This window comes from Crinia signifera, chromosome 6 (assembly GCF_055691185.1).
Source record: "Crinia signifera chromosome 6, ASM5569118v1, whole genome shotgun sequence".
NCBI lineage: Eukaryota > Metazoa > Chordata > Amphibia > Anura > Myobatrachidae > Crinia > Crinia signifera.
This window is the reverse complement of record NC_139222.1, coordinates 249,951,425-249,974,895: the sequence shown is the minus strand read 5'-3', so window position 1 is coordinate 249,974,895 and position 23,471 is coordinate 249,951,425. Positions and strand designations below refer to the sequence as shown.

Sequence of the window (23,471 nt, the reverse complement as noted above, 5' to 3'; positions counted from 1 at the left end):
ATAATCGTGCATGCGCAGTCCCCAAAACAACAGAACGGGGCTGAATTTGATTCATTAAGAATGACGCTGAATCACCCCCTGAGAGTGTTCATACAGGACTTATTCTGCGCAATTGCAGACCCACGAACATTAGAGATGTATGTAAACCATTAATAAAGGGGAGGGAGTGAACAATTTGAGAATGGGAGTCAGGACCCTCCCAAAAAGGGGTGTAGCCTCAATGAAAGTGGGCGTGGCTTCACAGGAATGCTGCGATTACCGCTTTCTGGCACTATGTAGGCATGCCCAGAGCTCCCTGAGCTGTTGGCATGCCCGCAGACCCTCTGTCTCCAGTGAGTAGATGATGTGCGCATAGCTTCTATTTACCACTGCTCAGCTGAGCAGAGAAGTGAGTCACAGGGGGTCCCCCAACTCCCTACCCTTTGTGGGACAGTAGGGTAATCCCAGAAAAAGGAGACTGTCCTGCTAAAATCAGGACAGTTAGGAGATAACGCAAAATGCTTGATTACAAATTACCACCTTGCAGTGGACACCCAATGAAGATGTATGGCAGCTTTAAAACCTCCCAAAATCCGGCAGTAAGATCATTCTTGCCTATTTACTCAGAGAGAAGCATGGAGAGGAGACTGTCTACTCCACTTTGGGTGGTGGAGATGGAGCCTGACATCATCAATCACCCCTCCCATTACAGTAATTGCTGCAATTTTTGGGTCTACGAAGAGGGTGCAGGGGCAAACATGAGGCTTCCCTACCCTTCCATGGGGCCAGGAGGGGCTCCAATTTTGGGAGTCACCCGGCCATTCCGGGAGGATACGGAAGTCTGAGTTGGATAAATCTCCCCCCATGATCTGAAAAATACATTGAAATCGGTATATAATTAGAACCATTCAATGATCTGACTGTTCTAGATCACAGTCTGTATAAATTGGTATATGAGTCGTACTAACAACAGCAACTTTAATCGTTTGCACGGTCTAAGTCTATACGTTGGTTCTCCAAAGAACATGTAACAAATAAGCACTTTCATCACCTTTTTAAATGATATGGTTAAAAGAAAGAAGAAAAATCTCACCCAGCCCAGCTGAAAGCGTTTGGAACTCATCAAATTCTGTTTCTCCAAACTTAGACGGGACTATAGGAAAACTCTCCTGCATTATGCACAGACTTGGCACCATCACTTGGATAGGATTTAGTGATCCGATACAATGCTCAACACAAGAGCTCAAATATTCCAGCATAATATATCAGCTGACTTGGCAGGTTTATAAATGTATCTGACAACACAAATCTTTAGCCCATCCCGCAGGGAAGGTCTGGGATACATTATACTTTGGCACATAATGCTGATTATATACTGGGGAAATCCATAGAAAGAGACATTATCGCACGGCTGCACCCAAGCCACATGCATTTGTCTTTTTCTACACACCTGCAAGTCTGCGACAATGGGAAAGAGAACCAAGTGCAATAATTAAAAGGCTACAGAGAAAAGAGCTATTTATGAACTTGTGTAGGAGGAAATATGTTCACATTCTTTTTATACAATCAGCTGAACGCTGCAAACTGATAAGTGACTTAAATTGTCACTTCCAAAGTGGAAACAGCATTTCTCCATATTCGCAGCATAGAAAGAAACCCAACATACAGTATAAGGCAGATGTTCTCAAAAACAGAGCATAGATTTTGGCATGGGGAGGAGGGTGGCACAACATCGTGCTAGGTGATTTATCTCATTACCATGTGGGGGTGCTCTTACTCTGCCTGGTTGATCCTCCAGGCATGCTACTAATGGACAGCTGTGCCCGTCATCCAATGATAATTTGCCCATTTTTCCTCAATATTCCATAATACGAGACCCCTACAGTACATACTGTATACAAATAATTCCAGAATGCGTACCTTACAACTGTCCCTATTTTCATGGCACAGTTATGATTTTTTTGTGACTGTCCACATCCTACGTGGGCCGGCAATGTCCTGTGGTGGGGGGGGGCGCCAGTTGGGAGTTCCCCTGTCACTGCGGCGAATAGACTATTTACAGAAGACAGAAGGCATGGCCAGGCACTCTAAATGGGATGGCCATGCCCCCAAAGCGTCGATACGGGGCGAGGCTTCACAGGTATGGACAATTCAGAGAAACCACGCCTCCTTCCCCAGGGCAATGCTCCTTTGCAGAAATGCATGTGGTCGGGAGTCCCGATTCGATAATGCAAGGGAGAGAAATACCGTATTGTTAGTGGTAAGATTTAAGTCTAAAATTGTAAATGAACACAACTGTGACCTGGGCATTTTTAACATGGAAAATTTCCGTAATCCCCTGTTGGATCACAGATCATCGATGGCGGCCGATCTGCATTTCCAATCAGCGGAATGAATTGGTAAATCAGCGAAATGTGCCTCAGATGTATTGTATGGTTCCCTTTAGAAACAGTCGGCTAAACCACATTTTAGCTTGCAATAATGTATCTTGGCTTACATTTTTAACTAAATTCAAATTAAATTGCTTTGTACAAAATAATCTAACCAATGTGATGCCCTAGGTAAGATTTTGGTTGGTGCCCTCTAGCACCAGTGCGAGTTCTCCCTGTGCCCCAGCACCCCTCTCCCAGCACAACACCATCACATAGCAGCAGACAGCAACACCCATCGCCCATTTCCCAATCCATGCCATTGCACATTCACAAAGTCAGAATTAAACATTTTGGTGTCCCGTACCAGCAAGAGCGTTGGCATCGCCACTCCTTATATTTAAAACAGAGACAGCACATGCGGGAGGTGTCCGCCTCAAGACATAGTAATGAAATCTTATTCACATTTCATCACATGATAGTGTCCATTATTCATAACACATCACACAATAGTATCTGTTAACCTTATTTGTTATGCCTCACAGTAGTGCCTCTTTTTCACGTTATGTCACAAATTAGTGTACGTTATTCACATTTAACAACACCATATTTCTATTTATTCACATTACACTGCACTGTATTGCTCCTTATTCACATTACACCACACATTAGTGCCCTTGATACCCATTGGAAACAGAAAGAGGAGGTATGGACCCAGACTCCTGTAGTGAGGTTGGGTTGGGGGCGCCTGACAGGAGCTGTCCTTACCAAGCTGCTGCTCTAAAACAGGATAGTCAGTCCTGTACGAGACGAAAAAAATGGAACAAAAGAGGGTGAGCAGCGCTGTAGTTAAATAAAAAATAATAAATAAATAATAATAACCAATTGGTTAATCTATCACAATGATTTAATAGCTAATATGTGCTAAAAGGTGTAAATCACCAGCATTGAAAAAAATAAATAACATGAAAAATTGATCAATAGGTAAATAACATGATAAAAATGTGCAATAGTCCTGACCAACCTTAGAACTCTGATGTAGTGGGAAGTCCCGGATTTGTAGGTCCAAGGATTAGTATATCCAAAAGGAAAAGCTTATTTCCCAAGCACTAGACCAGGGGGAGAACCACTGTAGTATGGATTTTGGGACAGGAGTGGCCCAAGGTGGCACAAATAACCAACTCCTTCCACAACGTTTATGGATGTAAGTGATGTCCTCAACCTCCTGGTATGGCGATGAAATGAGAAAGTTTGTATCCAAAGTTGGAGAATTGGAATAAAGTGTCCTAATGGGAATATCCGGGTCTGTAATCCAAGACCAAATGGTTGGGAGGATGTAGCAAGGAGTCTCCTAGCGCGTTTCGCTACACCTGGTAGCTTTATCAAAGCTACTTCAGACACTAGACACCTATGGTACATTATCAGGCTATAAGATAAATGTTACCAAAACAGAGGCATTAGCTATAAATATTTCCACATCAACCTTAAAGCTCTTGCAAATCAATTATAAATTCATTTGGCGCCCCCTTAAAATCAAATATCTAGGAGTGTATATAACAAACCATTATAGTACAATTTACTCAGCAAATTTTGTTCCATTGTTTAAATCTATTAAACAAGATCTTCAACGATGGCAGGGTTATATATCATATCATGGCTGGGTAGAATAGCGGCCTTAAAAATGAACATTCTACCTAGATTGCTATATGTTTTTCAAACCCTCACAGTACAGGTTCCCAGACACTCTTTGTTACAAATACATAAATGGTTTGTACAGTTTGTCTGGAGACTTAAACCTCCACGCATTAGCTTTGCGACTCTGGGACGACCAACCTCTAAAGGAGGAAACGGGTTTCCAGATATTAATTTATATTACTATGCTCAGAGCTATTTACACATCTTAGCCAAGCGATAGCGTGGTTTGCGACATCTCATAAACCTAGATGGGTAACTATAGAGGCGGAACTATCTCATGTTTTTTCTTTATCCTCTATATTAGGTATACCTCCATCAGATAGACCAGTGGATTCCAGATCCCAACCGGTTATAGCTTTTACATGTTCAATTTGGGATTATTGCAAAACCCATTTTGATATCACTTCATATCCTTCACCTATCACTCCACTATGGGACAATATAGCTTTCACTCCAGGCCTTAATAATAGATGGTTTGCATCATGGGCGAGAAGTGGAGTAAGAGTGGTTTCTGACCTTCTTGACTCGGGTAGGTGTGCCTTATTGGATACCCTATGCGATAAGTATTATATGTCTTCAGTAAGCAGTTTTACATATATCCAAATATGCCATTTTTTTGATTCTTTACCTATTGCCTCGCTTGCAAGATCTCTGACGTTGGTCGAATCACTCAGCTTACATTATCCTTTACGTAAAGGGATTATTTCAGATCTATATAATTATTTACTTCTTATTAAACTCCCAAATACACTGAAACATGAACAACAGTGGTCAAGGGACCTGGGAGACCCACCCACTGAGGAATCCTGGTCGATCATACATGAGAGGGTCTCTAAAGCCTCTATATCTGTGGCAATTAAAGAAAATACAAAATATATTATAGATGGTACCTAGTCCTGACCCGCCTAAGTAAAATGTACAGAACAGCCTCAGATGGGTGTTGGAGAGGATGTGGAGAGATGGGATCATTTATGCATATCTGGTGGACATGCCCAAAGATTACTAGGTTTTGGGATGATGTTGTTCAGCTGCTATCCCAGGTTTTTTCGGAACAAATTAGTAAAACACCATGGTCTTTTATCCACGGCTGCCCTATAGGGGGTCTTACTAAATCTTCAGACAAATTGTGCGTACATATATTGAATGCGGCGAGATGTCTCATTGCCAAGAACTGGAAATGTCGGGACCCTTCCTCATTCCAACAGGTGCTGAATAAGATCTGGTATGTGGCGGCCATGGAGAAAATATCAACTTACTTACGAGGCACCTCTCATAAATTCCTCTCTACATGGAATGCTTGGTTTCTATATAATGCACTGACTTTAGGTAGACCTATACCATCTGGGTGCTCAGACATGTTGATTGTAGTTGTTACTCTTAGGTTTATATTTTACACCTGTACTCGGCCTCTTCCCTCCCCCCCATCTATTTATCTATTTATTTATTTATTTATTTTTTATTGGTTAATATTTTTGTTTATTATTATTTTATTATATCATATTCATGTAATATGGTGTAATGATCACCATTTTAATGCCGGTAAAAGCCATGTACTTCTTACTTGCAGTGAGAACACGGTATTAGAAATCTAAAAAACACCACAGTTTAATTTGCATTTTTCTGCAAAAAAAGATCGACGATCTGGGAAACAGATGAGCAAGTAACAACACCACACCTGGGGCCAAATGTAATAGAGTGTGAGATTCAAAAAGTGAGAGATTTTTGGAGAGTTTTCCCATTTTCTTTAAGGAGGCAATCAATTACATGGCAATAAATGATTGCTGCTTTAAAAAAAATGGGAAAACTCTCCAAAAATCTCTCACTTTCTGAATCTCACACCCTATACATTTGGCCCCTGATTTAAATACTGTCATTGAGTATGAATGCAAACACATTCTAATAATATGCTGGAGGCTTTCAACAATTGGGAATAATTTGGTATATACTGTACATATACCACACATCACACACACACACATCATCACATCACACACACATATCACCACACTACAGTACATACGCACACTCAGCACACTACACAAACATATATACCATACCTCCTAACATGATCCTCGGAACAGCATCACAGGCTGCATGATAATCATAGATAAAATTACCTTTGCTTTGTGATATACTTATTCTTTACACAACTACACTGTACTGAGAGACTAACACACGTTAGCCATTATCATTGCACCACTTTGTACAATGGCTATGCAAAGTAAAATGTAACACCAATAATGTACTGGGAGTTCTGTTTCTTCGGGAGATATTGTGTTGCCATTGTTAATACTTCAAAGACAGCTACAGTATCTGCGCATTGTCTTTGGCACAGACACCGGCCATTCTCTGGACTAAGCTCCCTGAAGTGTCACTTAATAGAATTGGAGCTTGTCATTTCTCAGCCTCGTCAGATATGACGCAAGATTTCATTAGCTTCTGACTCATCCTGATTATAGTTTTTCCAAGTTGAATCATTAGCAAAATACTGAACAAAGAAAAGAAGGACTAAGGGGGAAATTTACTAAAGGAAATTTGTAAAAAAATAGGTGTATTTGTATCCAGAAATACACGTATTTTTGACTTTTACTAACCCGAAAATACGTCAATTCGTAGTCGTATTGATGTACTATCAATACGAATACGAATGGCCGTATTTTCGGGATAGTAAATGTCAAAAATAAGTGTATTTCTGGATACAAATACACCTATTTTTTACAAATTTCCTTTAGTAAATTTCCCCCTAAGTGTCACAAAGAGGTGTTGCTGTACCCATATTAGGGCTCATTCTAAGGGCCAGATGTACTAAGCTTGAAAAGTGATAAAATGGAAAGTGAAAAAACCCCAGCCAATCAAATCCTTACTGTAATGTTACAGGCTGTGTTTGAAAAATGACAGATAGGAGCTGATTGGATGGTGGTTTATCACTCTCCATATATTTGCATTTCAAGGTTTAGTACATCGCGCCATAAGTCTTACGCAAAATGGCTGTTTATGCATAATGCCATGGAAGCCTGTTTTACTACCTTATGCTCATACAAGTTTCTATAGGGCTAACTGCCCATTAGCAGCTACATCTGTCATAATTAGTACTGGCAAGTGCCCCAGCACAACCGCATCTGTCGTAATTAGTACTGGCAAGTGCCCCAGCACAACCGCATTTGTCGTAATTAGTACTGGCAAGTGCCCCAGCACAACCGCATCTGCCGTAATTAGTACTGGCAAGTGCCCCAGCATAGTGCTAGTTCAAGAGATGAGTCTTCTCATGAAAAGTAAGGGTCCCAGGCTACACAGATCTGGTGAAGTTCCACCCGACTGACAATAGGAGGGCAATACACAAAATGTGTACATTCGCATCTGCACCTGCAGTGTATGTGTTTGTACAAAGAGATACACCCATCTAAGGGGTACATTTACAAAATATTCCTAAAATAAGAAGTGATGTTGCCCCTAGCAACCATTTCTCTATTGCATCTTAGAAAAAATGATAGACAGATTCTGATAGGTTGCTATAGGCAACATCACCTCATTGCATTTTTAGAAGCTGTTGTAAAATTTACCCCTAAGTGGCCTGTCCCACAGTACAGTATATTGTATGCAATTTATAGCTATGTCTTTCACAGCCCATCATGGTGTTTTTTGCGGGGCCATCCCATTTTTTTGAGATGGTCCCACCCCCGCCTGGGGCTGGCAGTGTCCCGCGGTGGGTGGGGGGGTGGCAGTTGAGAGTTCCCCCAAGTCTGGCGGAATAGAATCTGTGCACAAGCGAAAACATTTGCATACACTACGCCCCAATTTACATAGGCCATAGGCCCCCTTTTGGCCGCTGGCGTGAGTGTCCCTCTTCTAAACTTGAAAAAGTTAGGAGATATGTGTTATGTTACTGCTATGAAGATGTTACTATTGCAAAGCTTTGCATCTTGTGAAAATGATCCCGCTGATTTCCTGTTTTCTAGGCTCTGGTGTCATTAGCCCTGCCTTTCTTCCCATCGCTAGCTCCTTGTGTGTCTGCCATTTTAACCTTCAGTTGGTTCCTGTTGAGCTCTGGCAAATGATTATCTTTTCACCTACTGCACTGTGCATTATTACATAAAAATCAGCTTGAAATAAACCCTCATCTGGATTCTTCACACATGCCTCTTCAGTTGAGTTGACGCTGTCTGACAAGGTCTCCTGGTGTAAGTACTGGTTCACTACAGACATATACAGATAAACTGTCTTAGAAGCCTTACACTTACAGCCTGGTTATTGAGCCAGAATAATGTGAGTTATACCTACTGTAAGCTGTTTTATATGAAGACATGCTTTTTGCAAGTGGGGCAGATGTAACATGTGCAGAGATAGTTTGATTTAGGTGAGATGTGTGTGTTGAAACTGAAATCTAAATTGCAGTGTAAAATTAAAACAGCCAGTATTTACCCTGCACAGAAACAAAGTAATCCACCCATATCTAATTCTCTCTGCACATGTTACATCTGCCCCACCTGCAGTGCAGCACATTTTTTTTGTCCATTGAGAAAAAAAGCAGCTTTGCAATCAGGACTGAATAACCCCCTTTGTTAGCGGCTGTACGCTTTGCAGGGAGCCTTTAAGAACACACTTTAAACCAAAAGTACAAGTTTTGTCTACAATATACAAACCAGGTACCAATGTACGTCGATGCAATGTCAACGCCATACGATGTCGACCTATCAACCACTGCATCAACCACTTTATCACCAATCTCATGGCCACAATTTAGCATTCTTGCACAATTAAGATAACAATACAATGATACAGTATGCACTGCTTAAAAAATGCACTTGTTAGATCTAGGCTGAATTTGACTTTGTACAAGACTTTCGGATACATCTCATTGGCTTTTGCCAATGCAGAAAAAGCAACGGTAGCGCCAACCTAAACTGGGCCTGTGACAGACCATTTTTGGCATGTCCAAGGGCAGTACATGAGTTTTACTACCCAATTAGGTAAAGTCATGACTCTCATTAGAGACCTTGATCCTTAATAAAAAAAAAAAAACTACCTAAGCAGATGCAATGTGCGGAATTTTAATGCACATTGGTAACAGAAGTAAATAAAACTTTTCATCATCTGAAATCTGATTCCGTTTGTGTTATGAAAACCTCAACAGGATCTGGTATAATAATGCGCTTTTCATGCAGACTTACTTTTGCAGATAAATTTAGCAGAGAGCCCCTTAGATTGCCAGAGGTGCACTTTAAAATTAAATTGTGGTTCTGAATATTCTCTGAATCTGCGTCCTCATTACCATGGATCAATGATCTCTCCGAATGTGCAGATGTTCTCTGGTAGGCAACGCAAGTCGTGCCAATAAAGCTCGCTGGTTTGATTAGGACAGCCTCCAGTGCGATATTAAGGGAAACCTGTCAAAACACATTGAAAATCTGGTCAATTGCCAAAGTGTTTAAGAAATCAACACACAAAAATTACACTACTTAGAGAAGCTACATGGACATCTGCTACCGCACAACATGTTACAGCGCGGCCAAACAAATGCATTACCTGTAAAATTGCTGCTATTCAAACGAATACGTGTTATTAAATTCAATTTGCAGAGTCAATTTTTACAACCAACTTTGTTAATGCGCTGCGTGAGGTTTTCTATTACATTTTGTCTTTATTGGCGCCTATTGGGCTACCTTGGCCCCTTTACCCTAATAAAATGGTTTGTCTAAACGATGTATTAAAAAAAGGAATGACCTTTCTAATATACACGTAAGCAGTGGCGTAGATACTGTAAGGCAGCCCCCGCTGCTGCTTGGGGGAGCGGGGGCTGCGTGGGCGCCGAGAGCCGGTGGACGGCGCACTCACTACACTATAATGCGGCTGCCTGCTTGAGTTGTTTAACTTGTGCCACGGCCGCCGCCTGCCGCTGCCCGTGCGCTCGCTGATCACAGGCGAGTCAGCGCGGGTGCGGCCATGACACTGAGTCTGTCAGTGTCATAAAAAAAACAACATTGTCCAATGGGAGGGAGGGATTGCGGGCGGACTGTCCAATGGGACGGAGGGCTGGGGCGTGGCCTGGAATGATGGTGTCAGAGGAGGCAGGGGAAGCAGCAATGTCTACAGGACAGGTACAAGCCAGGCACAGTCTCCAAGTTTAGTCTGCCTGCCAGATATATCATATAAGTGCTCCTGTGCCCTCTGACTGCTCCTGTGCTCCCCAGTCCAGCTACTTGTTAGGACTCAGAACACACAAGGCAGGCACGGCAGCTCAGTAAAGAGGTATTCTTCTTTGGGAGGGAGAGGGAATGCACACCCCTGGTCTATAATATATGTGTGTGCCCATGCAATGTGTTTGTCAGTGTGCCCATGCAATATGTGTCTGTATGCAGGGCCGAAACTAGGGTTTCTGGTGCCCGGGGCAAGACATTCATTTAGTGCCCCCCCCCCCCCCCCAAAAAAAAAATATATATATATATATATTAGTGATGAGCGGGTCCGGATCTCCGAGATCCGGATCCGCACGGACGTCCTGAATCCGAATCCGGATCCAGGACGTCCGCGGACTCCCGCGCAGGCCCGGAGCCGAAATCGAGGCCCGACGTCACATTGGTGACGTCGGATTCTCGCGAGATCCGGATTACATAAAAGCCGGGACCCGCCGCCGCCATCTTCATTCTGTGGGGCGACGCAGAGCAGGCAGCAGTGCTGCCAGAGAGGGGGGTTTTATTTATTGCTCCGTGAGGGGGGTTTGCTGGAGCGTTGTGTGTGTCACTGTGCTGCTTGCTGCTAAAGAGCTGCAAGTACAGAGGGGGTTTAATCATTTTTTATTGTGCTGCTGGAGAGTGATTTTTTTTTCTATATTGCTGTAGCCTGCTCATCTGTAATTTGTGTCACTGCTGCTGCTACAGAATACTACAGACAGAGGGGGGTTTATTGTACTGCCGCAGAGGGGGTTTTCTTTCTATATTGCTATAGCCTGCTCATCTCTAATTGTGTCACTGCTGCTGCTAGCCTGCTACAGAATACTACAGACAGAGGGGGGTTTAATAATTTTTATTGTGCTGCCAGAGAGGGTTTTTGTGCTGCCTGGCTACCTGTTATATGGTTGTAAACACCTACCAGGCAGTCACTTCTGTTGTTGCCAGTGCCACTACCTTGTACCTACCTCTCAGAGTATATAAAAAAAAATAAAAAAAAAATTAAAAATATATAAAAATATAAAAAAAAATAATTAAGTTGTTGTTGTTGCTGACACCACTGGCTGCCGTTAGATATCGCAGACTCAGTAATTAAATTTTTAACTGTGGTTTGCTGACGCCACTTGTTGTGTTACCTACCAGTGTATCCACTTTTGTATCTTGCTGCTGTTGTCACTGGCTAGTGACAACAACCAGCTGATATCTGGGTATCCAGTTTGCTGCCACCGCTGCCGTTACATATATCGCAGTAAATAACTCCGGTTTGCTGACGCCACTTGTTGTGTTACCTACCAGTGTATCCACAAAATAAATATTGTATCTTGCTGCTGTTGTCACTGGCTAGTGACAACCAGCTGATATCTGGGTATCCAGTTTGCTGCCACCGCTGCCGTTACATATATCGCAGTAAATAACTCCGGTTTGCTGACGCCACTTGTTGTGTTACCTACCAGTGTAACTATCCACAAAATAAATATTGTATCTTGCTGCTGTTGTCACTGGCTAGTGACAACCAGCTGATATCTGGGTATCCAGTTTGCTGCCACCGCTGCCGTTACATATATCGCAGTAAATAACTCCGGTTTGCTGACGCCACTTGTTGTGTTACCTACCAGTGTAACTATCCACAAAATAAATATTGTATCTTGCTGCTGTTGTCACTGGCTAGTGACAACCAGCTGATATCTGGGTATCCAGTTTGCTGCCACTGCTGCCGTTACATATATCGCAGTAAATAACTCCGGTTTGCTGACGCCACTTGTTGTGTTACCTACCAGTGTAACTATCCACAAAATAAATATTGTATCTTGCTGCTGTTGTCACTGGCTAGTGACAACAACCAGCTGATATCTGGGTATCCAGTTTGCTGCCACTGCTGCCGTTACATATATCGCAGTAAATAACTCCGGTTTGCTGACGCCACTTGTTGTGTTACCTACCAGTGTAACTATCCACAAAATAAATATTGTATCTTGCTGCTGTTGTCACTGGCTAGTGACAACCAGCTGATATCTGGGTATCCAGTTTGCTGCCACCGCTGCCGTTACATATATCGCAGTAAATAACTCCGGTTTGCTGACGCCACCTGTTGTGTTACCTACCAGTGTAACTATCCACAAAATAAATATTGTATCTTGCTGCTGTTGTCACTGGCTAGTGACAACAACCAGCTGATATCTGGGTATCCAGTTTGCTGCCACCGCTGCCGTTACATATATCGCAGTAAATAACTCCGGTTTGCTGACGCCACCTGTTGTGTTACCTACCAGTGTAACTATCCACAAAATAAATATTGTATCTTGCTGCTGTTGTCACTGGCCAGTGACAACAACCAGCTGATATCTGGGTATCCAGTTTGCTGCCACTGCTGCCGTTACATATATCGCAGTAAATAACTCCGGTTTGCTGACGCCACTTGTTGTGTTACCTACCAGTGTATCCACTTTTGTATCTTGCTGCTGTTGTCACTGGCTAGTGACAACAACCAGCTGATATCTGGGTATCCAGTTTGCTGCCACTGCTGCCGTTACATATATCGCAGTAAATAACTCCGGTTTGCTGACGCCACTTGTTGTGTTACCTACCAGTGTATCCACAAAATAAATATTGTATCTTGCTGCTGTTGTCACTGGCTAGTGACAACAACCAGCTGATATCTGGGTATCCAGTTTGCTGCCACCGCTGCCGTTACATATATCGCAGTAAATAACTCCGGTTTGCTGACGCCACTTGTTGTGTTACCTACCAGTGTAACTATCCACAAAATAAATATTGTATCTTGCTGCTGTTGTCACTGGCTAGTGACAACAACCAGCTGATATCTGGGTATCCAGTTTGCTGCCACTGCTGCCGTTACATATATCGCAGTAAATAACTCCGGTTTGCTGACGCCACTTGTTGTGTTACCTACCAGTGTAACTATCCACAAAATAAATATTGTATCTTGCTGCTGTTGTCACTGGCTAGTGACAACAACCAGCTGATATCTGGGTATCCAGTTTGCTGCCACCGCTGCCGTTACATATATCGCAGTAAATAACTCCGGTTTGCTGACGCCACCTGTTGTGTTACCTACCAGTGTAACTATCCACAAAATAAATATTGTATCTTGCTGCTGTTGTCACTGGCTAGTGACAACAACCAGCTGATATCTGGGTATCCAGTTTGCTGCCACTGCTGCCGTTACATATATCGCAGTAAATAACTCCGGTTTGCTGACGCCACTTGTTGTGTTACCTACCAGTGTATCCACTTTTGTATCTTGCTGCTGTTGTCACTGGCTAGTGACAACAACCAGCTGATATCTGGGTATCCAGTTTGCTGCCACTGCTGCCGTTACATATATCGCAGTAAATAACTCCGGTTTGCTGACGCCACTTGTTGTGTTACCTACCAGTGTATCCACAAAATAAATATTGTATCTTGCTGCTGTTGTCACTGGCTAGTGACAACAACCAGCTGATATCTGGGTATCCAGTTTGCTGCCACTGCTGCCGTTACATATATCGCAGTAAATAACTCCGGTTTGCTGACGCCACTTGTTGTGTTACCTACCAGTGTATCCACAAAATAAATATTGTATCTTGCTGCTGTTGTCACTGGCTAGTGACAACAACCAGCTGATATCTGGGTATCCAGTTTGCTGCCACCGCTGCCGTTACATATATCGCAGTAAATAACTCCGGTTTGCTGACGCCACTTGTTGTGTTACCTACCAGTGTAACTATCCACAAAATAAATATTGTATCTTGCTGCTGTTGTCACTGGCTAGTGACAACAACCAGCTGATATCTCGGTATCCAGTTTGCTGCCACCGCTGCCTACCGTTAGATATCGCAGTACATAACTCTGGTTTGCTGACGCCACTTGTTGTGTTACTGATATATATCCACTTTTGTATCTTGCTGCTGTTGTCACTGGATAGTGACAACAACCAGCTGATATCTCGGTATCCAGTTTGCTGACACCGCTGCCTACCGTTAGATATCCAAAATATGGAGGATAAAAAAAAAGGAAAAGATGAGGAGCCACTTCGTCGTGCTTCTGAAGCTGATGCCACTAGTCATCATGACATAGGCGATGAAATGCCATCGACGTCGTCTGCCAAGGCCGATGCCCAGTGTCAAAGTAGAGGGCATGTAAAATCCAAAAAGCCAAAGTTGAGTAAAAGGCCCTTAAAAAGAAAAAGCAAATCATTGGAGGAGAAACTTAAAGTTGCCAGTGTGCCATTTACAACGCGGAGTGGCAAGGAACGGCTACGGCCATGGCCTATGTTCATGACTAGTGGCTCAGCTTCACAAGATGATCAAAGTCCTCCTCCTCCTCCTCCTCCTCCTCCTCCTCCTTCTCCCACTTTAAAATTTAAGAGATTTAAGGTGTCACCAACAAAAATCCAGCAAACAACTCTGCCTTCCAAAGAAGACATGGTATCACAAATCCCAGTGGAGAGTCCAAGGGTGTTGGTGGTTGCGATGCCTGACCTTCCCATCACTGTACGGGAAGAGGATGCTCCTTTCAGCATTCGCAGCACACCCTCTGCATGTGCTGGAAGGATCACAGACAGTGCAGTTGCAGATGTCGATAATGAAGGTGTCAGTGTTGTACACCAGGAGGAGGATATTGATGAAGCTGGTGCTGAGGGAGAAATTGACGAGGAGGACGATGCTGATGCGGTTTGCTTAAATGAGGCACCGGGCAAGACAGTTGTTGTCCGTGAGATCCCAAAGGGCATCACCATGCCTGGACAGAAGACCAATAAATCCACCTCTTCGGTCTGGAATTATTTTTATCCCAAACCGTCCAACAATTGTTTTGCCATATGTAGCTTATGCAAAGCTCAAATAAGCAGGGGTAAGGACGTTTCCCACCTAGGGACATCCTCCCTTCTACGTCACTTGAAGAGCGTTCATAAGTTGCTGTTTAGTTCAGAAACTGTGGCTAAGAATGTACACAGTCCAGGGACAACTAAATCCCTTTGTCCTGTTGTGTCCACGTGCCCAACTACACCGCAAAGTCCCTCCTCGTCAATTTCTTCCTCAATGAGGATTGGGAGTAGTCCTATAGGCCATGTTACTTGCCTGACTGACTCCTCTCCTATCCGGGATTCTTCTGGAGGATCCTGCATTGCTACGCCTCCTACTGCTGCCGCTGCTGCTGTTGCTGCTGGGAGTCATTCATCATCCCGGAGGGGAAGTCGGAACACTTATTTCACTAAGCAATTGACTGTCCAACAGTCCTTTGCCATGAAGATGAAGTATGACAGCAGTCATCCAATGGCAAAGCGGGTAACTGAGGCCTTAGCAGATCTGATTGTATTAGATGTGCTTCCGGTGTCCATAACTGCTGGAGTAGGATTTAGACGATTGATGGACTTAGTGTGTCCCCGTTACAAAATACCGTCAAGATTCCACTTCGCTAGACAGGCGATACCGAAGCTGTACAGTAAAGTGCATAAAAGTGTTCTCAGTGCCCTGAAAAATGCGGTCATACCCACTGTCCACTTAACAACGGACATGTGGACAAGTGGAAAAGGGCAGACTAGGGATTACATGACCGTGACAGCCCACTGGGTAGATGAATCACCTTGTCCAGCAGCAACAACAGCAGCAGCACCAGTAGTAGGACCTGGGAAATGCCAGCTCCTTCCTAGGCAGGCTACGTTGTGTGTAACCGCTTTCCGTAAGAGGCACACCGCCGATAACCTCTTACAGAAACTGAGGGTAATCATTGGGCAATGGCTTACCCCTCTTAGACTCTCCTGGGGATTTGTGGTGTCAGACAATGCCTGCAATATCGTGCGGGCATTAAAGCAGGGCAAATTCCAGCATGTGCCCTGTTTTGCTCACACGATAAATTTGGTGGTCCAGAGTTTTCTAAGAGACAACAGAGCTGTGCAGGGGACTCTTTCGGTGGCCCGAAAAATTTGTGGCCACTTTCGTCATTCGGCGGCTGCATGCCAAAGACTGGAGCGGCAGCAAACACTGTTGAACCTGCCCCTCCATCAGCTGAAGCAAGAGGTCGTAACGCGGTGGAACTCAACCCTCTATATGCTTCAGAGGATGGAGGAGCAGCAAAGGGCCATTCAAGCCTATACATCCACCTATGACATAGGCAAAGGAGGGGGTATGCACCTGACTCAAGCACAGTGGAGAATGATTTCAGTGTTGTGCAAGATTCTCCAACCCTTCGAACTTGCCACACGTGAAGTCAGTTCAGACACTGCCAGCTTGAGTCAGGTCATTCCCCTCATCAGGCTTTTGCAGAAACAGTTGGAGAAAGTGAAGGAGGAGCTGAGACGGAGCGAGTCCTCTAAGCATGTGGGACTTGTGGATGAAGTCCTTCATACGCTTTGCCAGGATTCGAGGGTGGTACAAATTTTGAAATCAGAGGAGTACATTTTGGCCACCGTGCTCGATCCTCGGTTTAAAGCCTACGTGGTGTCACTCTTTCCGGCGGACACAAGCCTGCAGAAGTGCAAAGAACTGCTGGTTAGAAAACTGTCATCTTCTGAAGTGGAAAGTGACTCAGCAGCACCTTCTCCTTCATTTTCTCCAGCAACTGGTTCTGCAAGGAAACAACTGCGATTTCCTAAACCCCCCGCTGGTGGTGATAAAGGACCAAGTTTGGACATTTGGTCTGGGCTGAAGGACCTTCCAACAATTTCTGACATGTCTACTTCCACTGCCTATGATGCTATCACCATTGACAGAATGGTGGAGGATTATATGGGTGACAGCACCCAAGTAGGCATGTCAGAGAGTCCTTACCAGTACTGGCAGAAAAAAAAGGAAATTTGGAAGCCCCTGTACAAACTGGCTCTATATTACCTCAGTTGCCCTTCCTCCAGTGTGTACTCCGAAAGAGTTTTTAGTGCAGCTGGGAACCTTGTCAGCAATAAGCGTAGGAGGTTGCTTCCAAAAAATGTGGAGAAGATGATGTTCATAAAAATGAATTATCAATTCTACGAGAAAGACCAGCGTCCACAAAGTACACAGGAACCTGTGGTGGTGGATTCCAGCGGGGACGAATTAATACTCTGTGAGGGTGAGGAAGAACAAGATACTGATGGTGGTGAGGAATCGCTGGATGAGGATGAGGACGACCTTTTGCCTCTGTAGAGCCAGTTTGTGCAGGGACATATTAAATGGCAGCTTGTGATGTGGGGGCCCAAACGAACCAATCATTTCAGCCACAGTCGTGTGGCAGACCCTGTGGCTGAAATGATTGGTTTGTTAAAGTGTGCGTGTCCTGTTTATACAACATAAGGGTGGGTGGGAGGGCCCAAGGACAATTCCATCTTGCACCTCTTTTTTGTCTTTTGAATAATGTGCTCTTTGGGGCCTAGTTTGGGTGGGAGTGCCGTAGGACAATTCCATCTTGCACCTCTTTTTTGTCTTTTGAATAATGTGCTCTTTGGGGCCTAGTTTGGGTGGGAGTGCCCTTGGACACTTCCATCTTGCACCTCTTTTTTGTCTTTTGAATAATGTGCTCTTTGGGGCCTAGTTTGGGTGGGTGTGCCGTAGGACAATTCCATCTTGCACCTCTTTTTTGTCTTTTGAATAATGTGCTCTTTGGGGCCTAGTTTGGATGGGAGTGCCGTAGGACAATTCCATCTTGCACCTCTTTTTTGTCTTTTGAATAATGTGCTCTTTGGGGCCTAGTTTGGGTGGGAGTGCCCTTGGACACTTCCATCTTGCACCTCTTTTTTATCTTTTGAATAATGTGCTCTTTGGGGCCTAGTTTGGGTGGGAGTGCCGTAGGACAATTCCATCTTGCACCTCTTTTTTGTCTTTTGAATAATGTGCTCTTTGGGGCCTAGTTTGGGTGGGAGTGCCCTTGGACACTTCCATCTTGCACCTCTTTTTTGTCTTTTGAATAATGTGCTCTTTGGGGCCTAGTTTGGGTGGGAGTGCCCTTGGACACTTCCATCTTGCACCTCTTTTTTGTCTTTTGAATAATGTGCTCTTTGGGGCCTAGTTTGGGTGGGAGTGCCGTAGGACAATTCCATCTTGCACCTCTTTTTTGTCTTTTGAATGATGTGCTCTTTGGGGCCTAGTTTGGGTGGGAGGGCCCTTGGACAATTCCATCTTGCACCTCTTTTTTTCTTTTGAATAATGTGCTCTTTAGGGCCTAGTTTTTCTATCTGCCACTGCAGTGCCACTCCTTGATGGGCCACGTGTTTGTGCCGCCCATTTGTCTTGCTTATCATAGTCATCCAGCTACCTCGGTGCAACATTTTGGCCTAAAAACAATATTGTGAGGTGTGAGGTCTTCAGAATAGACTGTAAATGAGTGGAGAAGAAAGCTGATGGGGTTAATAATAGCATAGGAGCAAAAAAACACCTAAATTATGCAATGTTAACCATTTTTATGCTTTTTTCAAAAAAATCAGAACCCAAAACCCAAAACCCAAAACCTTTAGGGGGTGTTTTGGCAAAACCCATTAGAACCCAAAACCTGAAGGTAATCAGAACCCAAAACCCAAAACCCAAAACGCGAAAAAGTGTCCGGTGCACATCTCTAATATATATATATATATATATATGCTTACAGACAACAGAAGGGTGATATTAAACCAACAAACAAGACAATATATCATATATTATATATACACTGTATTCTGAAATTAAATATATATTTATAAATGATCCCTCTAGAAACTATATGAACCTGAAAACAGGGACAGTGCGCGCTAAAAATTTAGGGCATGTTTTTTTTTTTTTGGGGGGGGGGGGGGTGGAGAAGTGGTGTGGTCACATAGTAGTATCAATTCACATTATAGCACACCGTTATGCCCAGTACACATTCCAGCACACACCGTAATGCCCAGTACACATTCCAGCACACACCGTAATGCCCAGAGCACATTACACCACAAACCGTAATGCCCCCCCAGTACACATTATAAGCAATGGTTAATTGCTGCTGCCACTGGATAGAACACTGTCCCTGAATGATACACAATGTGCCACACACTGCAATGTCCAATATGTCACAAACATACCTCCCAACACTGGAGGCAGAGGAGAGGAGGCAGAGTAGAGGAGACATCTGCGCGTGCCGAAGGCACGTGCCCAAAATTAGAGCGTTCACCTACTACCGTGGTACTCCTGCGAGACTTCATCCCCCATTTTTTCCGCTATGAGGGCATGGTCAGCTCTCTAAGAGCTGTAGCCACATGGGGTGCGGCCATGGAAAATGGAGGTGTGATACACATATGCCCACAATAGTGCAGTGCAAGATACACATGACCCCAAAAGTGCAGTCCGTGATGCCCAATATACCTATGCCGCATACTGTGATGCCCATTATAAATATGATCCGCACCGTGATGCTCCATTATACATATGCCCCACACCTGGATGCTCATTATACATATGCCACACACATGATGTCCATTATACATATGCCCCACAACGTGATGCTCCATTATACATATGCCGCACACCGTGATGCCCATTATAAATATGCCGCACACCGTGATGCCCATTATACATATGCCGCACACTGTGATGCCCATTATACATATGCCGCATACTGTGATGCCCATTATACATGACACACACCGTGATGCTCCATTATACATATGCCACACACCGTGATGCTCCATTATACATATGCCACACACCGTGATGCCCATTATACATATGATGCACACTGTGATGCCCATTATACATATGATGCACACTGTGATGCCCATTATACATGACACACACCGTGATGCTCCATTAAACTTATGCCACATACATGATGCCCATTATACATATGCCCCACAGAGTGATGCTCCATTAAACATATATGTCACACACACAGTGTGTATATGTATATAGTGTATATAAATATATATATATATATATATATATATATATATATATATATATATATATACACATACACACACAGTGTGTGTATATATATTTATATATATATATATATATATATATATATATATATACACTAATGCACATAAAATAATTGCCTTTTCCTTACTTAGCAGCCGTTTTGGCATCTCAAAAATCCTACTGCGCCCGCCCTGCACAGATTCAGGGAGCCTGGGAGGGGACGTGGGGAAACTTTAGAACTGCTTGGAGTCGATAATGTGGCTGCCGTCTGTGCTTGCCGCGCACAGCATTTCTGGGAGCGTGGGAGGGGACACGGTGACACGGCCGCGCCAACCAATGGCTGGGGGGCGGCTGCCGCGTCATCACGTCCCCTCCCACGTTCCCAGTAATGCTGTGCGCGGCAGGCACAGACGGACAGTAACGCGGCGTCGGCGGCGGCAATGGCATTCAAAAGTCAATGACAAGCGGCTATAGTTGGGCCGCTTGTCATACTAATATGTGTCAGAGTGGCATACCCGTCGCTCGCAAGCGACGGGTTAGCTAACAGCAGCGGGACTCGGGCTACATCAGTCCCCGAAACCCCGCTGGCTGTCACTCTCCCGGACCTGACAGCGCCCCCCCCCCTCCAGCGCCCGGTGCGCGTGACCCCCCAGCCCCCCCCCTAGTTACGGCCCTGCTGTATGCCCCTGCAATGTATGTGTGTGTTTGTGTGTGTCAGTGTGCCCATGCAATGTGTGTGTGTCAGTGTGCCCATGCAATGTGTGTGTGTGTCCGTGTGCTCATGCAATGTATGTGTGTGTCAGTGTGCCCATGCAATGTTTGTGTGTCAGTGTGTCCCTGGTGCCCATGCAATGTGTGTGTTTGTGTGTGTTAATGCAATGTGTGTGTGTCAGTATGGCCCTGGTGCCTATACAATGTGTGTGTGTGCCCCTGGTGCCCATGCAATGTGTGGGTCAGTGTGCCCCTGGTGCCCATGCAATGTGTGGGTCAGTGTGCCCCTGGTGCCCATGCAATGTGTGTGTGTTTGTGTGTCAGTGTGGCCCCTGGTGACTCCCTGCAGTACCGCGATGCATGCAGTGAAGTGCTACAGGGACCACAAAGCTCTAGTTAGACCCCTCCCACCATGGGCAGCATTGGCAGCTCACACCCAGCCCAGCAGAGCCTGCAAGCTGCAGGCATGAAGAGCACATCAACATGGTAAGATAGGGGGAAAAAAAAGGGGGGGGGGGGGGCAGAAACTGTTTTTGCAGGGGGGAGCAAAATTACTAGTTACGCCACATGCTGTATGCTTATGGGACTTCTCTGAGGAAAGAAGTCGCATACAATCTCCCTTGAACTCCCAGCAGCTTCCCAGGCGGCAGGACCGCATACTGTACGATACATGCGGTAACCCACCATGGAAAAACACTGCTTAGTAAATATGACCCCAAGTGAACAGATAAGGGCCGTCCACTCACAGAGATGTTTACAACTCTCTGGGCATAATTCAGAGATCAGACACAGTGGAGCGATGCCCATGTGCAGCAATGGTCTTGTAACGGCTGCCAGAGAGAATTTATTCACAAAGTGAGTGACAGTGGGAGATCCTACATGCAGCAAACACGGCTCTAGCATCTTACATCCAATAGCCATGTTCTGTAACCACAGAGGGCATCTTAATACGGGATACGGTCATTGGGTCTACACCAAGATGGTTGACAAGCGTTGGGTCGACACCATTAGGTCGACATGGTTCTAGGTCGACATGGGTTAGGTCAACATGGGTATAGATCGACTGGTCATTAGGTCGACACAAGCATTAGGTCGACAGGGTCTAGGTCGACATGGAGTTTTTTACTGTTTTTTGAGCCGACATATGCTGACAGGCGGTACTTCTTCCCCTAACATCCACTAGGGCGTGGTGGGAGAATAAAATAGTGTACTGAGTGCATAGAGGCACTGTGCCCGAAGCATTGCGAGCGATGCGAGGGGATGCGGTGCACTGGAAACTGTGTCCATGTCGACTGTCTCGACATTCGGGTAAAAAAACAATGACAAACCCCATGTTGACCTTTTGACTGTTGACCTATTACTTGTGTGGACCTATTGACCTGTCCACCTAAACCCATGTCGACATTTCCCTATGTCGACCTAACACTTGTCCACCAACTTGTTGTAGACCCAATGATCCCAACTGCTTAATACAAACCGTGGCAACTGACTTGCATATGAAATCGCAGCTGTGAGGGCATGTGTGTCCATCTCTGAGTCGTGCCTTTAATTACATGAGTGCAGTGCAGGAGCGATTAGAACCGCATTCAACGCTGCATCACATCCAAAGTGCAGAATGACTTCTGCAAAACACTAAAGCAGAAGTGAAACAACATAAATGGTTTCACTGGAGCTTTAGAAAATGAGAACCACAAGTAAGAAGGGTGTAGACTGCTGTGCGCCCCAGCGGCTAGGATGGATGTCACCCTAGGGTGTTTCTCCAGCACCCAAAGATACACATGCGTTACCTTGAAAGGAACACACATAAGGGAAGTAATTGTGTTTTATTAATTTATCGAGCGCTGGTGGTGGTGGATCCCACTTTGTTCTATTTTTATCCGAGAACCACAAGTATAGCTACAGCTGCTGCTTGGGGAGTGTGTAAAGCTCCCAAATATATGTATACAAAGAACGCTGGATGAAGACAAGTGAACACGTTGAAACGCATTGAGCCCCCCTTCTTCATTTGCTCCAGCCTGCACCTCTGAAAAACCAGATCCAAACTTGCATCATTCCAGACCAGTCTTTTCCACACTTGAGGATCCCCCATCCCCAGATCTCCATGCAGCGAAAAGCCAGGTATTCATATACCATTAAGACGGCTCATATGCCCCCTTGCTTCTGAGTGAATCTTGAGCTTCCACTGGGCAATATTCCGGGACATTTACAATATTACAGATGGAGCGCCTCTCGTTCAGCACCAGGGATCACCAGAATTTCCCCATTGGCGATCGCCGGCGGAGAAGCGCTCCATCTGACTGAGAAGCGCGATCATCTCACACGCATGCGTGTCCCAGTTTTTCAGCGGCGGGGGACGGAAACCCTGCCCGTCTCGGCTTCAGGGAGACGGGCAGAGTTAGGGTGGAGTCGGGGGCCGTGGACTGACAGGAAGCTCCGTCGGAAGGGGATGAGCGAGCGTCTCATGTGTCCCCTTCCGATGGCTAGCGGTTTGCGACTCGACAGCCAGACCCCCGCTAGACGAAGCAGGCTCCAGCTATATCTCCAACCATAGGAGACATCATATCCCTAGACAATCTGGTCTGGTAACTATACACCTCTTGGTGCAGTGAACTGTTGCAATTCCACCTGCCAAATGGAGCAATTATGCTAGCTAAATATTTACAAATGTATTTTTAATATTTTTAATTTTTTTCTGTTTTTCTTTAGAGAAT

The 23,471-nt window shown here is 44.7% G+C and overlaps 1 protein-coding gene across 3 annotated transcripts in view; it reads right to left on the bottom strand.

Annotated features, from left to right (window-relative positions):
- Positions 1-23,471, bottom strand: part of ADGRA1 (adhesion G protein-coupled receptor A1) — a 570,817-nt gene that overhangs the window by 365,152 nt on the left and 182,194 nt on the right. For all 3 annotated transcript variants that reach the window (XM_083149304.1, XM_083149300.1, XM_083149302.1), the window contains one exon: positions 9,212-9,427. In XM_083149304.1, the coding sequence (XP_083005430.1) occupies positions 9,212-9,427 (216 nt within the window). The remainder of the gene's footprint in view (positions 1-9,211; positions 9,428-23,471) is intronic.